Source organism: Xiphias gladius, chromosome 3 (assembly GCF_016859285.1).
Source record: "Xiphias gladius isolate SHS-SW01 ecotype Sanya breed wild chromosome 3, ASM1685928v1, whole genome shotgun sequence".
Lineage (NCBI taxonomy): Eukaryota > Metazoa > Chordata > Actinopteri > Istiophoriformes > Xiphiidae > Xiphias > Xiphias gladius.
The window spans coordinates 2,118,547-2,132,858 of record NC_053402.1 but is presented as its reverse complement, the minus strand read 5'-3'; the positions used below and the strand labels follow the sequence as shown (position 1 = coordinate 2,132,858).

General features: G+C 39.9%; 1 protein-coding gene and 1 long non-coding RNA gene across 2 annotated transcripts in view; both read right to left on the bottom strand.

The window, feature by feature from the left end:
* LOC120805819 overlaps positions 1 to 7,445 on the bottom strand; it is a 30,817-nt gene extending 23,372 nt beyond the window's left edge. Inside the window, exon 1 of the long non-coding RNA XR_005709603.1 lies at positions 7,137 to 7,445. This is a non-coding gene — a long non-coding RNA (uncharacterized LOC120805819). The remainder of the gene's footprint in view (positions 1 to 7,136) is intronic.
* Positions 7,446 to 11,087: 3,642 nt separating this feature from the next.
* The window catches only part of LOC120788088 (carbonic anhydrase-related protein 10-like), a 125,657-nt gene continuing 122,432 nt past the window's right edge, over positions 11,088 to 14,312 (bottom strand). Inside the window, exon 9 of the mRNA XM_040123595.1 lies at positions 11,088 to 12,399. Within this exon, the coding sequence (XP_039979529.1) occupies positions 12,377 to 12,399 (23 nt within the window). The 3' untranslated portion in view covers positions 11,088 to 12,376. The remainder of the gene's footprint in view (positions 12,400 to 14,312) is intronic.

The following is a 14,312-nucleotide window of genomic DNA, read 5'->3' as shown; positions in this document are numbered from 1 at the left end:
TAATAGAAACAAAAATTAATCAGTCATTTCTTTCAGTTTTCATTCTTTTCCAAGACGGGTCCCAGTCTTCTTTAACAATTCATGTCACCAGTCCTAATTGACAATTACAGTTGGTAGCCTCAAGTCCACTTTGTGAATATTTGGGTAATTTTGCTGTAATGGGATACAAACTGCACTTAAGAATCACGCTCTGTAGAGATGCTGCACACCTGAAACTTTGGTTTCTGGTTGCAATGTGACAATCTTTGTCCTTAATACTCTTGCGTCTCAAGAATGTAGGTGTACAGTAGTGGAAAGTAGTGGAAAGCCCATAAAGCTGTTGCCCCGGCAACAGGTTTCTGGGCACTAGTCTCTGCTTATGCATGTTTCTGTAACATTGCTAGTATTACTGTGTTTGATAGTTTACTCCATATTATTGCTAGTCCTACAGGACATCTGTGGTTATTTCAGTCAGTACTACAAGCAAGTATTTTCAGACGGTTAGTATTGTTGTGTGTGGGTTTGGGGACCCACCCACAGATGTAAGAGCAAAGGTGATCCCCCGCAAGTTGTACCTTTATAAAGTTGGAGGGCTTGGGAGAAGCAAATATAAAAAAATGCAATACCAGAGGCTGCGACATCCAGACTTTTAGTTACCAGTATGGGCCAAGGTCCACCTCTCGTTAAAGCCCATGCCTCAAGTCTGTAATGCAGACTTTCTGTTAAAAATTGTAGTCTCTGCTGAGATAAACCTGATTACATCACTAGGGTTATTTTGTCAAACTTAAGGTTCCCTGTTGAGTTTTCTTGTACACAAGCAAGTTACATTTACATTCAGTGTTTATCACTAAAATGCATGAAGTCCCGACAAACAAGTTGAACGCATTTCCTCTCTCAAAAAATAAAGCCAACTTTTTAAAAATAATTAAAAACTATATTGTTGACAACATGTTTGCTAACTAGCACTCTCCTTTGAGCCTTCCTACCATGAACTATCAATTGTTACTGTGAAATTGGCAACAGAAATGTGTATTGTATTGTGTATTGTGCTTGCATTGATGTTTTTGCTTCCTTGTGCCTGTGCACATTACAAAAAAAAAAAAAACACTGCTGAAAAAACACAAAACAGGGTTACGTTTGAGGAAGCTGCTCCAGGGAAACAATGTCTGTGATTGCAATGTCTATCCAACATTTTGGTCTAGACCAAAATATTGCAACAACTACTGAATGGATTGCCATGAAATTTTGTGTAGACAAAAGCCGTGGATGAAGCCCATGGACTCTGATATCCCTTGACTTTTCCTCTTACACCAGCAGCAGGTTGTCATGGTGGTTCAGACTGAAATTTCTGAATCAATTTGTATTGATTACCATGGGATTCATATTTTGATGCTCTTTGTGAACTTTTGTGAACCCCTAACCTTTCACTTAGCACCATCGTCAGGTCAAAATTTCAATTTGTAATACTTTGATTTATCTTTTTCACAGACTGGTTATCTTTACGACCATATACCCTCACAGACTACTAGTCTTGCTTTCTCCCACTGTAGGTCTAACTGTTTCACACTACTGTTATAGCTGACAATAAGTTATAAAGATGACTTGCCATTAGGAACCCCACTTAGCTTGAGAACACAAAGAGTTTCATTGCAGCTGCACCTGCACTTTAATATCTTTAATATGATAATTATGTTTCAATCATGTAATGACGTAACTTAAAGGGGAAAAAGGCGGCCACAGTGAATAGTATAAGGGATAGGGATAGCAACTCAGGGCTTTCTTTATAACTTTGCTATCCACATTTCATCGTAGAACTACAGCAAAGACTATGTTGTGTTGCGTGTGTTACATCATCTTGGTATCCAGGCAATACATGGAGTGAAATGTCTTCAACCAAACATGTAAGCTGAACTTGGATGTATTATTTACTTTACTGGCAGTATGAACCAGGACAACCTGACAACCCATCAATATTTCTCAACAGCAGAGTATGGAGAGCATATCCAGACAAAGACATATCCCGGGCTCACTGTTTTACAGTGCTGCACTTTATCAGACAGATGGGATATAAGAACCGTGTACAAATCTGTTTCTGTGCTATTAAGTTTATCCTACATATTTGCTGATAAATCATATAGACAAATAGAACCAGCATTTGGAAACAAACAAAACACAAAATTAATCACCTTATTGAATATCACTCCATTCCCTTATATCATGCTATCAAAGTCATTTTAATGTTATTAAAATTAACACACTGATGTGCATTAAGATAAAGCTTCTGTTTTGTAACAACTCTGAGTGGGTTTTCCTTTGGGTTTATATAGGCAGCTTTACAGGGAAACATTTCTCACCTGGTGTAATGGGACCTCTATCTATTTGTAGTTTATTTTATTTTTTAGTTTATATGATTTTATAAAAATATTTATCTGTTTCAACACAGTTGGTTTGTTAAATAATCACATAATGGCTACTATGGACGTATTAAAAATGACTCTCAATTTATATTCCTAACCCTAATGTAAATAGATCGAGCCCTTGCTATAATTTTTACCAAAGAGGAAAGTTTTAAGCCTTAAGCTGGTTCCACAGGAGAGGAGCCTGATAGCTGACTACTCTATCCTACTCTTGGAAACTCCAGGAACCACAAGTAAGCCTGCGTTTTGAGAGTGCAGTGTTCTATTGGGATAATAGGGTACTATGAGCTCTTTAAGATCCAATGAAGCTCGGTCATTAAGGGTTTTGTACTTAGAGAGAAGGATTTTGAATTCTATTCGGGATTTCCCAGGGAACCAATGCAGCGACGCTAACATCTGAGAAATGTGATCTCTTTTTGATAATAAGGAACTACAGTAGTCCAGTCTAGAGGTAACAAATGCATGTACAAGGTGCTCAGCATTCTTTTGAGACAGGATGTTTCTAATGTTCACAATATTGCGCAGGCAGGTGGAAGAAGGCTCTCCTAGAGACTTATTTTCTGTGTGAGGCAAAGCACATGACTCCAAGGTTCCTTACAGTAGAACTAGGGGCCAAGGTAATGCCATCCAAAGTAACTACTGTATATGATTAGATCATGTTTTTCTGAGTTGTTTGGGGCCAAGTACAGTAACTTCGGTTTCGTCTGAATTTAAGAGTAAAGAATTATAGGTCATCCAGACCTTTATGTCTTTAAAACATACCTGAAGTTTGACTACCTGATTAGTTTCATCTGGCTTCATAGATAAATACAGCTGGGTTTCATTTACATAGCACTCGAAATTTATGTGGTCCCTGGTCCCCCCTTCCGTTCCCCTGTGCCATAGTCGGACTGGGCATCGGGCATACCGGGACAAATCCTGGTGGGCCAGTGGACTGTCAATAAAACCACAAGGTTTTTACCTGCTCTGTCAGTCTCAGTTTACTGTCATTTGGGGGGCTCATGAGACCATGCTGCGTGTGTGTTCCGGGACTGGGATCCTGGCCACTAATAAACCAAGTTTCAACCCTCACCCTAACGTTAGCTTGAAAAAATCTAACCTAAGTTTAATGCAGTTGTTGACATGTTAAACGTGGAGAGGGAATAATGTCTTCTACACAGATTTACCTTCCAATTTGATTATGTAACTGATTGTATTCTCCGGTTATTGTTAGACTGTCAAAGATGATTTCACACTCAGTCTGCCCAGTCAGAGACGGAAAAGATGTAGTGTTGTAGGAGTGGAGGACGAACCAGGAGAGGTTGAAGAACGCGCGACAGAGGGAGAGAAGCCAGAGCAGCAGCAACAATACCTGAGCTGAGTGGAGGAATGTTGCCGATAGAAGATGTCTGCAACACAGGTTTATAGCCTGCTCACAGTTACTACTTCTTCATTCTCTGACGTTGGACTGAGGGTAGACTGAACGCCACACTGACTGACTATCGCCTCTTGAGGTACAAAGTGGTATTACAAGACAGGGTGGGCCAGGGCTAGCAGGTTAGCGTGCTAACTTCGGTAGATATCCTTGCAACATAATAAATAGACGTCTTTGACATAACGTCAAAACTGTTTTTGACTGTTTCTTCACATTCTGTTGAAGATTTTAGTTCATTTTTGAATGTTTTTAACTAAAATACTTACAAATTGCCCCTTAAATAAAGATAAATTTATCAGATCAAGTGTTAATCAAAGATAAAGCATCCCTCAACATCCAGTAGGAATAGGATCTAAAAGACAAGTTGATGGTTTAGATGAAACTGGTGAAGTTGCCTCTGAGGGATCTGTTGGAGAGAAGCAGTCTAAATATAAATCAGGAAGTACAGTCTAATCTAAGGCTACTTTACTGGACAATACATGTGTGCCAGGTGATGAATTTTTTAGTTACAATTTTAATTGTTAACCCCCTCATGACGTATTCACTACTGAGAGTTAAAGGAACGCATGCCTCAATGGAGCTATCACTCTCTGTCAGCCTGGCAACAGTGCTGAAAAGAAACCTGGGGTTGTTCCTACTTTCCTCTATTAGTGATGAATAATAGGTGGTTCTGGCATTACAGAGGGCTTTTTTAAAAATATATTATTAACCTATCTTTCCAGGTTTGACAAAATTCCTCCAGATTGGTGCAAAGCCACTTCATTTCCAGCTTTCGCAATGTCTGCTTTAAAGCACGCATTTGTGAATTGTACCACAGAGGTAGCCTCCTCTGATTCACCACTTAACAGCAACAGGGGCAACAGTGCCGAGTGTCGTATGCAGTGAGGTTGCAGTGCTATCAACAAGATAATCAACTAGTGTGGGAGTAAAGTTGAGATAGACGTCCTCCATTGTATTGACACATGGAATTAGAGTAAAACACGATAGAATTATTTTCTTAAATTTGGTTACAACATTATCAGATACACACCTACTGTTATGGAATTTTTTACCAAATGCTGTGTGTGTCAATCTGCTCCTGTTCCCCCAAGCCCCCTGTCTCCAGCCTCTGTTTCTGCCCTCATCTCCTCAGACCTTCCTTCCTCTACTCACCCACCAGATGTCCTCAGAATTTCCTCCTGGTTCCAATTCACCTGTCTGTCCCGCACATCCACACAGCTGTTCCCACTGCTCATCAGCCCTGCAGTTACAGAGTCTATCCCCATCTGCACCTCATCTTAAAATCATCCTGGGACGATTTATACCAGTTCCCTTCCTTAGTTCATGGTCGGATCATCTGCTCATGTTCCTGCTTCAGTTCTCATTTGGTTTCCTGGTGTTCCTGTTACCTGCTATTCTAACCTGTTGCCTTTTCCCATGTCCCCGCCTGCCATCTTTTTCACCTCGTTAGCCTGTATTCCTGTTTGTCTTATTAAAGCATCTTTATGAACTGTCTTATTCCCTCATGTGTTGGTATGGAGAATGTCAAAAGAAAAACTCTAGTAGTGAGTATAAAGAGGCTGCTTTGCATTTGGCACGCAGGGAAGCATCCTCAAAGCCATGGCTGAGGGATGTCTTACCTGACTGGCTTAAGGACTTTATAAGCAAATGTGATTCCCAGCCAGTCTCTCAGCCTGCTAGCCTCCAGCCTGCCTCCCAGTGACCCAGAGCCTCCGCTGCCGTGTGACCCCTGAACCTCTGCTGCATTTATTACATCCATTTAATCCATTTATTACATTCTTTTATACATTGTTCTGGTGTTGATGTATTATATTTGAAACAACTGCCGTTTTTAATGTGCTATTGTCCTAAGTTTGAACAGTATTTCTAAATAGAGAATCTAACGTGTGTATGAGTCATCTTAAAATGGTCTTCTGTGTTAACAAAAGGGTCCTCATGCTGAACAGCAGACACACCAAAGTGAGGAAAAACATCACTGAGACAGCATCAACAGTGGTTAATTTCAAAGTAACATATTGGAAAGATTTCCTGTTTTCGGTTTTCCTTGTAATAAGAAGAAAGAAAGGGCTGTAGTCACGGCCACAAATTTTGAAACCATTTATACAAAAAAGTATTCACATTATACATGAGCACTGAAATCATAATTACATTACACTACCAAATTTTGGCAATTGTGATGATACTTGTCTAGAAAAGGGTGGCATCATGATCACAGACATCTGAAAGGGTGACGATTAAATATTGCTATCCACACATTCAGATAATTTTTTACCCAAAGGTTACCCCATGTTAGGTTTTGTATTTCAGCCGCTTTTACCACTAAATATTGGTAGGTTTAGAAAAATTTACTTTGTGATTAGTGCATAAAAATGAATCTACATTCTTGACTTTGAAGAACTGATCCTACTCAGTGTGCATATGAATGAAAATATGAATTGTTTGTTTATTTATTTCAGAAGGGACAATGCACATTAATTAACATGAGCACTTGGGTCTATTATGTAAATGTGCCAAATTTACCCATACAGGCTTATTTTCATCATCTGTCCCTGGAAGGTTGATGGCTTATAAAAAAACATTTAAAAAAAAACATACATAAGCACATAAACACGGACAAATAGTAAAACTATGCAATAATTAGCAGGCAACAAGCAGCCATTAGCACATAAGAGCACATTAGAGCAGAGATAAAGACCATGGCACCCGGTGATCCAACATTAAGAGCATAGAGGAAAATGTGCATCATAGTAACACACAAAGCATAGTATGAACAGGTATGTGGTGTCATACATCTCAATATCAGAAGTTATATCAAATGGTACATGGAGTGCACTTATATAGTGCCATTTTACCTCAGCAGTTTACAAAGCGCTTTACAACTTTGCCTCTCATTCACACACAAACACACACACACACACAAACACACCATAAGCAACTCAGGGTTCAGTGTCTTGCTCTCGGACACTTCAACAAGTAGACTGGAGGAGCTGGAGATTGAACCCCCAACCCAATGATTAGTGGACAACATGCTCTACCACCTAGGCCACAGCCTCCCCTCAAATGTTACAAAAATGGTCAGACAAAATAGGGGCTGGAGGAAATATCATCAAAATGTCCAATTTCTATGCCATATGTCAGAACAAGATCAAGTGTGTGATTAAAACAGTGAGTGGTTTCCTTTACATTTTGAGTAAAACCAGTTGAGTCTAATAGTGAATTAAATGCAGAACTAAGGCTGTGTCAGGTCCAGCTCTGCTTCCTAGGTCATGTTTTCCTTGTTCCATCCAGTTTTGTATTATTTCGTGTTTTATTTCCATGTCACTTACCTTTTTCCTCTTGTTTCAGATCCCCACTTCCTGCCCTTGTGTGTTTCCTACCACCGCGATTGTCTTGCCTGCCCCTGATTTGTTGCACCTGTGTCTCATTGTCTCCCCTCTTGTAGTGTGTTTAGTCTCTGTGCTGCCCTCCCTCTTTGCCAATCTGTCTTCTCTGTGACAAGCGATCCAGCCCCTTCCTGGTGTTAGTTTTCTCATGTGACGTCTTAAGAATGTGTCGGCCTGTTCCTGATTGCATGCCTGTGTACCGAACTATTTTTCTAGTAAGGACCTTAACTTTTTTGGAACCCTGTTTTGTCTCCTGAGTCGTGCTCTTGAGTCCGTGCCCTCTGGTTTCCAGTTGTGATAGTCTGTCTCTGCCAACATCTACATGAATGGTGACATCACCAACTGTAATTACTTTATCTGTACTAAGCACTAATTCAGATTAAAAGTCTGAGAATTCAGTAAGGAATTCAAAGGCAGGTGGACAATATACAATAACTAGTAAAACAGTTTTTTGTGTTGTCCAGCTTGGGTGTGAAAGACTAAGAGTAAGGCTTTCAAATAAGTTTTAACTAATTGTACATCTAGGGTTGATTAATAAGCTGGAGTCGAAAGTCACTGAAACCAAATCAAATCGTTGACTAATAGGGATTTAAATGAGAGTGATCTAATATTTAATAGTCCACATTTCATTGTCCTGTTTTCTAGTTCTGTTATAGTATTTGTATTAATTAATTTTCATTTATTTCATTTAGGTGGTCGTGCATACACAGTCTCTATGGGGTTGGGGGAGTTTTGGGAGGGTGACAGCTCTGAGGAAACTGCAGAGAAGCATGTAGGAACGCAACTCTGCCTCCTCGTCTCAATTATGGGATGTCACGGCTTTGGCTTTCTAATAAAGTCAGATTTCTAGAGATGAGAGCTGCACCATCCAAAGTGGGATGAATACTGTCTCTCCTAATCAGACCAGGTCTTCCCCAGAAGGTTCGCCAGTTAGCCTCGCCTCCATCATGGTAAATAAACTACATTTATTATATGTACCATTATCACTGAAGGAGGCAGAGGAATAACTGAAGTAGATAATAAGGTATACAAATAAAGCCAGAGAGAGCAAGTGAGTGCGCTAACAGCTGAGATAACTAGCAGATCTGAATAGTGTGTAAACAACTGTGGGATTGGCAATAAAAATTGCTAAAAGACAGAGAGAGCTATGAGTGCTTGAACAAAACTAGTGTAAGTCTACATGTCCAGTGAGTAATTAAGAGAAAATAGCAAAATTACCTGGGTTGAGATAGAGCAGCAAAAACACTACCAGTAACACAGAAACGCCAGAAACTGGAAATGAGACAATAAGCTTACCCATTAGTCAGTCACTAAAATTCAACGACAATACCTTGTATTTGGTGGTCCTTGATACCTCTTGTCTCTCTAAACTTCTTGCTTTAATTTTCTGTTCAGCTATGAAGATTATTACTTCTAATGCTCAAGAGGCAGTTTAACTTCCATTTGACACTCAAACTGTTGGCTGATGACAACAAATATACAATGATAGTGTGATGCACTGAGAATGACTGGATAGCCTGCAGAGATTTCTGTATTAGCATTACCAAATAAAGTTGAAAATATATCCATTTTCACTGACAAGTTTTAGTTAAATTTGTTAGGCTTGCAGTTGGATTATTTTTGTTGAGGCCAACCTAATGTGACTTTGTGTGTGCATGCGCTTAGCGTGCATGCAGCCAGCTTCAGTTGTTCCTGCTTGTTTTCTTTTTTTTCCAACTTCTTCTTTTGTAATACCTGTTAAAATTTTCACTAATAACCCATTTAAGCTGCTCCCTCTCTGAAGATGTTAGTGGAGAAAATTCTGGTCATTTTTTTTATCGTGGAATTACTTTGTAGCTAGTCCCGTGTCATGTGTTTACATTCGGCTGCGCTGCCGCTGCACGGTAACTCCAAGGTCTCATTGTTTACAACAAGGACCAGCTGATCGTGCTGAAGCGGGGCAGCGTGGCAACCAGAACAACGGAGATCCACGCAAAAATCAGGAGGAGGACACACAGAGGAGGCAGAGGAGGAATGAATAGACGAGAGAAGAGAGCTGACGGAGAAGAGGAGATATGAGCCGCTTCTCCCTTCTATCATGATGGGCTACGTGAGATCACTGGACGATAAGATGGACGAAGCTAGTTGCCCTGGAGAGGAATCTGAGGGACTTCAGTCAGTGTAGGGTTATTCTCTTCCCAGAGACATGGCTACAGGAAGATACTCAGGATCTCATCACTACCATCGACAGCTTTCAGACAGTATGGGCAGACAGGATGGAACGTTTCTGCAGCCCAGACATTGAACTGTTAGCCACATAGGTTACATCCATACTACATACCCAGGGAGTTCTCACACACGCTCTCGGTTGTTGTCAAACTGTACCTTATTTCAGGTGACCCTGAAAGAAATGAAATAATGTTTATAGTTGGTGGTATAGTTTGTGCCTTTCTTCACTGTGATCACACTGATCTCCACCCTTGTTACAGTTCCATCTATTTATTACAGTTACATTTGGGGTTGTATTGGATTACATTGTTTCCATGAGATACAACATCAAACTGAACAAAACAATCCAACGAACTAATGACCAGTGTTACGTCTGTGTTGATCCATGGTGTCAATCCATAATATGCATACTGTAGGTCACTCAGTTTACAACTTTAAAGTCACTCCGAAATTCACATGCTCACTGTCAACTAGTCTTCATGGGTCCACTCAGGCTGGGTTCAAATCATATTCAGGGTCTCAGGTCTGTGTGTCTAACACCTCAATGGATCCATCAGCTATCATCCTGCAGTGCATGGACCCATGAAGACCTATATCATAACCTGTGATCTATGAGTTAATATTTCAGAGACACAGATTTTTCTATCTTGACATTGCATGATTGATTAGGGCACAACTTGAAGACTTATGACTTTAATAATAATAATGATCAATAAATAAGCAGTTTTAATCATCAACATGATTTCAAGTTGTGGAAATTTTGTTTTGAAATTAGACTCGATCTTGAACATCAATTTAATTTTGCTTTGTCTCTATGGTTTGCTGTGGTTTAATCTGACTCACCTTTCCATGTCCAACTGACCAGCCCCCCCTTAGTTATTGTCGCTACACCTGTCAAATTTTCTGTTATGGCAGGGCATAGTGCAGTTTACAATGATAATGGTGGCAGATTTATCACTGAATTTTTTTTTGTAATTTTTGAGACAATGGGTCAACAAATAAAGGCTACTTCTAGCAGGCGACTGCAGATTTTGTCGACTAAAATGACAACTGTCACTGGCAGATTTGAATGGCTTTAGCTAGCCAGTGTAAGGTTATGCTAAAACTAAAACTATGTGAGTTTGAGAACAGTATGCTTCACTTTTGCAAGTGAATAAGATCTAATGATGGGCATAAGAAATGATTGTGGCAAATGCAACACTATCAAATGCAGATTTGGCTGAAGTCCTAACTTTCTGAAAGGAGAGAGGCGCTATCGTTATTGCATCTGATACAGTAGCATCTTGGCTTCCACAGAGTGGATGTTCCAGGTCTGAAGAGGTATTTTTCAAATGTATCCCGTAATGTTACAAAATGATAAAGTTATGTCCATAAGTATTCGGACAGTGACACAATTTTCTCAATTGTGCACCACCGCTATGGATTTGAAACAAAACCATCAAGATGTGATGAAAGTGTAGACTTTCAGCTTTAATTCAAGACGTTTAACAAAAATATCACATTACGTTTAGATATTACAGCCATTTTTTTACACAGTCCCTCATTTTCAGATGCTCAATAGTAACTGGACAAACCAACATAAAAATATAAGGATTATTTTTAATACTTGGATTAAAATCCTTTGCAGCCAATGACTGCCTGAAGTCTGGATTCCATTGACATCACTAAATTCTGAGTTTCCTCCATTGAGATGGTTTGTCAGGCTTTTACTGCAGCCGCCCGGAGAATTAATGCTGAAAGTCTACACTTCAATCACATGTTGATGGCTTTGTTTCAAATCAGTCGTGGTGGTGTACGGAGGTAAAATTACAAAAATGGTACCACTGTCCAAATACTTATGTACCTAGCTATAGTTAGCTAAAGACATGCCCCTTGCCTGTGGAGGTAAGCTGTAGTAAGTTAAGCTAATTAGCCGGGCAGTTGAACATTTGCAGCTTCCGTTAGAGCAGATAAACACATTGTTTAATCCATTCCTTACACTTTTGCTTTTGCTTTTTTGGTTTTGTAAAAGATAAGCTTGGGGAAGTGGTTTAGCGAGTGGTCAGTTTGGTAATTAGCTTTAAAGAATTAGGCCTTCGCAATTTTGATTTGACATTTCTGGTGTGTCTGTTGGCTCTTGTAGTTGCCGAGGGAAGGCCTGCCCTTTGATATTGCAGTGTAAAGCAGGGACCTGATCTGCTGTAAAATCATGCAAATGAGTGACCTATCCCTTCCGTTCTCCAGTGACTCTATGTGTTCAGGTCCGTAAAATGTCAGAGTTGCAGTCACTTCCTGTTTCTCCCCTTGTAGCTATGTAACCAGAAAGTCATACATTTTACATTCTCATTGAAAATGATCTTCTGTAGTTACTATTTGATAACAGAACCATTGGATTTTTTTATATCTCACATCAAACCACAGTTGTGTGTTTCTGTGTTGCTGGGGATTCAGACCATCAATGGAAATGTAATAATTCCTCCAGTCAGAAGATGATCATTTTCATTATTGCGCTGTAGCCAGGATTTGAATGAAGACAAGTGATGATCACAGCCAAAGAGCACGCACTGTAGTCTTTATATAACATCCATCCCTCTGAAAACCAGCCAAAGAAAATGATTTAGTCTTTACATCTCCAGTCTTTTTGAGTTCACGCAACAAATAAAAACATAGTACCGTGTAGACATCCGAGTCCTTATGGTTTATTGCACACTTTGGACTCAAAGTCTGATTTGTATTTTCACTGTGCTGGCCTGCATCAACTGTGATTAGGTTATGGATGTTTAGGAGGCCAGCACAGCAAATTGTTTGGAGTTTGGTCAGTTGAGCTTAGCTGAGATCCGTTTAGTTAAGTTGTCTATTAGTTTTCTCTCAGCTCTATCAGCAGGCTCAGTTCAGCTCCCATTTGTTCAGCTCAGCTCGGATCGGCCGTGTGGAATAAACTCAAATGCAAACTGCCTCTTCTCTTGTGGCGTTGCAGCTCGACTTCTTTTTATCTTCTACTTCAGGAGCCACTGATTCACTGAGGAAGAGAAGGGAAGAGAAGAGGAGAGATAATCAGTACAGAAAGGATAAGCAGAGTGGAACAAAACAAAGTAAAGGGTTGCCTCAGGTTTCAGAAGCTGTGAAGAGAAAGACAAGCGAGAAAAACAAAATGTTTCCCTGAGAAAGGATAATGAGAGGCAAAGGTAGGGGAGAAAATAAACACTAAAACTCTGTACCAAATACATACTGTGTCCTAACTCTACACAGGTTGTGAGTATCTAGTGCATTCACAGTGGAAAAGTCATGAAATTATGTATACTCAAACCAGTCAGTACACAGACAAAATATGAACCAAATCATTGAGAATGGCAGTGAAACAGCTCCAGAAAGAAAAATTATAAAATATTTTAAAACATTTTGCTTTCTCTTTGTTATGTTTAATTGGCAGTGAAATTCAGTGACAAGTGGCTGTTGGCACCGCTATTGGTTTTTGTTTTTTTTTGGGGTGTTGTTGGTATACTAACTGCTAAACTTCTACACTATGACAATGAGTACGTACTACACACTATATAAAATTTGCATGCTGCACCGGTTTGGGACATCTGGGACAGGTTCAGGAACTCCTCGATTTTCTTCCTCTTTTTGTTCAAGTTGGAGGCAGCTTTCCAAAGTAGCTGTTAGGTGTCTGTAAGTCAAGTCAGTTTTATTTATAGTGGCTTCAGACAGTATTCAAACCCGTTTGCTTTTTGCAACCTTTATTGTGTCGTATATTTAATTTCAAATGGATAAAAATGGATAAATTCGCCATTTTTGCCCATCAATCTTCACTCAACTAGAATTGCACTCAGTACAGCGCCAAGACAACGCTGGAGTTAGCTGTATGCTTTGGGTCATTGTCATGCTGAAAGGTGAACTGTCCCCCCAGTCTCTGGTCGCATGCCCTCTGGAGCAGGTTTCCTTCAAGGACCTGTCTGCATTCATCTGTCCCTCAATTCTGACCAGTCTCCCTGTCCATGGTGCTAAGAAGGCCCCCCAAGTCATAATGCTGCCACCACCATGCTTCACCATAGGGATGGTATTAGCCAGGTTATACATTCACATTAGTAGTGCCTGGTGTTTTCCAGATATAGCTTTTGGGGCTTTGGCCAAATGGTTTTTTGTCCATTTTTGTCTCATCAGATAAGAAAATCTTTTTCCTCATGCTTCCCGAGTCCTTTAAATGCTATTTGGCAAACTCCAAGTGGGCTTACATATTTCTTTTACTCCCAAGGGCTTTTGTCCAACCTCTACCATAAAGGCCTGATTGATGCAGTGCTGCTGAGATGGTCGTCCTTCTGGTAAGTTCTCTCATCTCTGCAGAGGACTTCTGAAGATCTGTTAGATTGACCATTGGGTTCTTGGTCACCTTCCTGACCAAGCCCCTTCTTGCGTGGTTACTCAGTTTGGCTAGACGGCCAACTCTAGGAGGAGTCCTGGTGGTTCCAAACTTTTTCCAATTTACAATTATTGAGGCCACTGTGCTCCTGCAAAAACTCAGAGCTTTAGAAATGGTTATATACCCTGATCTATGCCCAGTCAAAGTTTTATCACAAACTTCTACAGAGAGTTCCTTGGTTTTCATGGCTTAGTTATTGTCCTGACATGCAGCACAGATTTTTGCCTTTCTAAACTATGGCAATATCGATTCAGTCTGCCATAGGTGGACTCAAATGAAGTTTTGGACACCTGCATCCGACCACAGTCTGAAGACCCACAACCAAGGGTCTGATTACTCTTCTTAATACAATACGGTCGACTTTTGATTCTTAATAAATTTGTAAAAAAAACCTCAATAAAATCATAATTTTCATCATGGATTTTTTAAGTGTAGAATGATGGGGGAAAATGGCAATATTTTTACAACACAATAAAGTGTGCAAAAAGTGAAGGGGTCAGAATACTTTCTGGAAT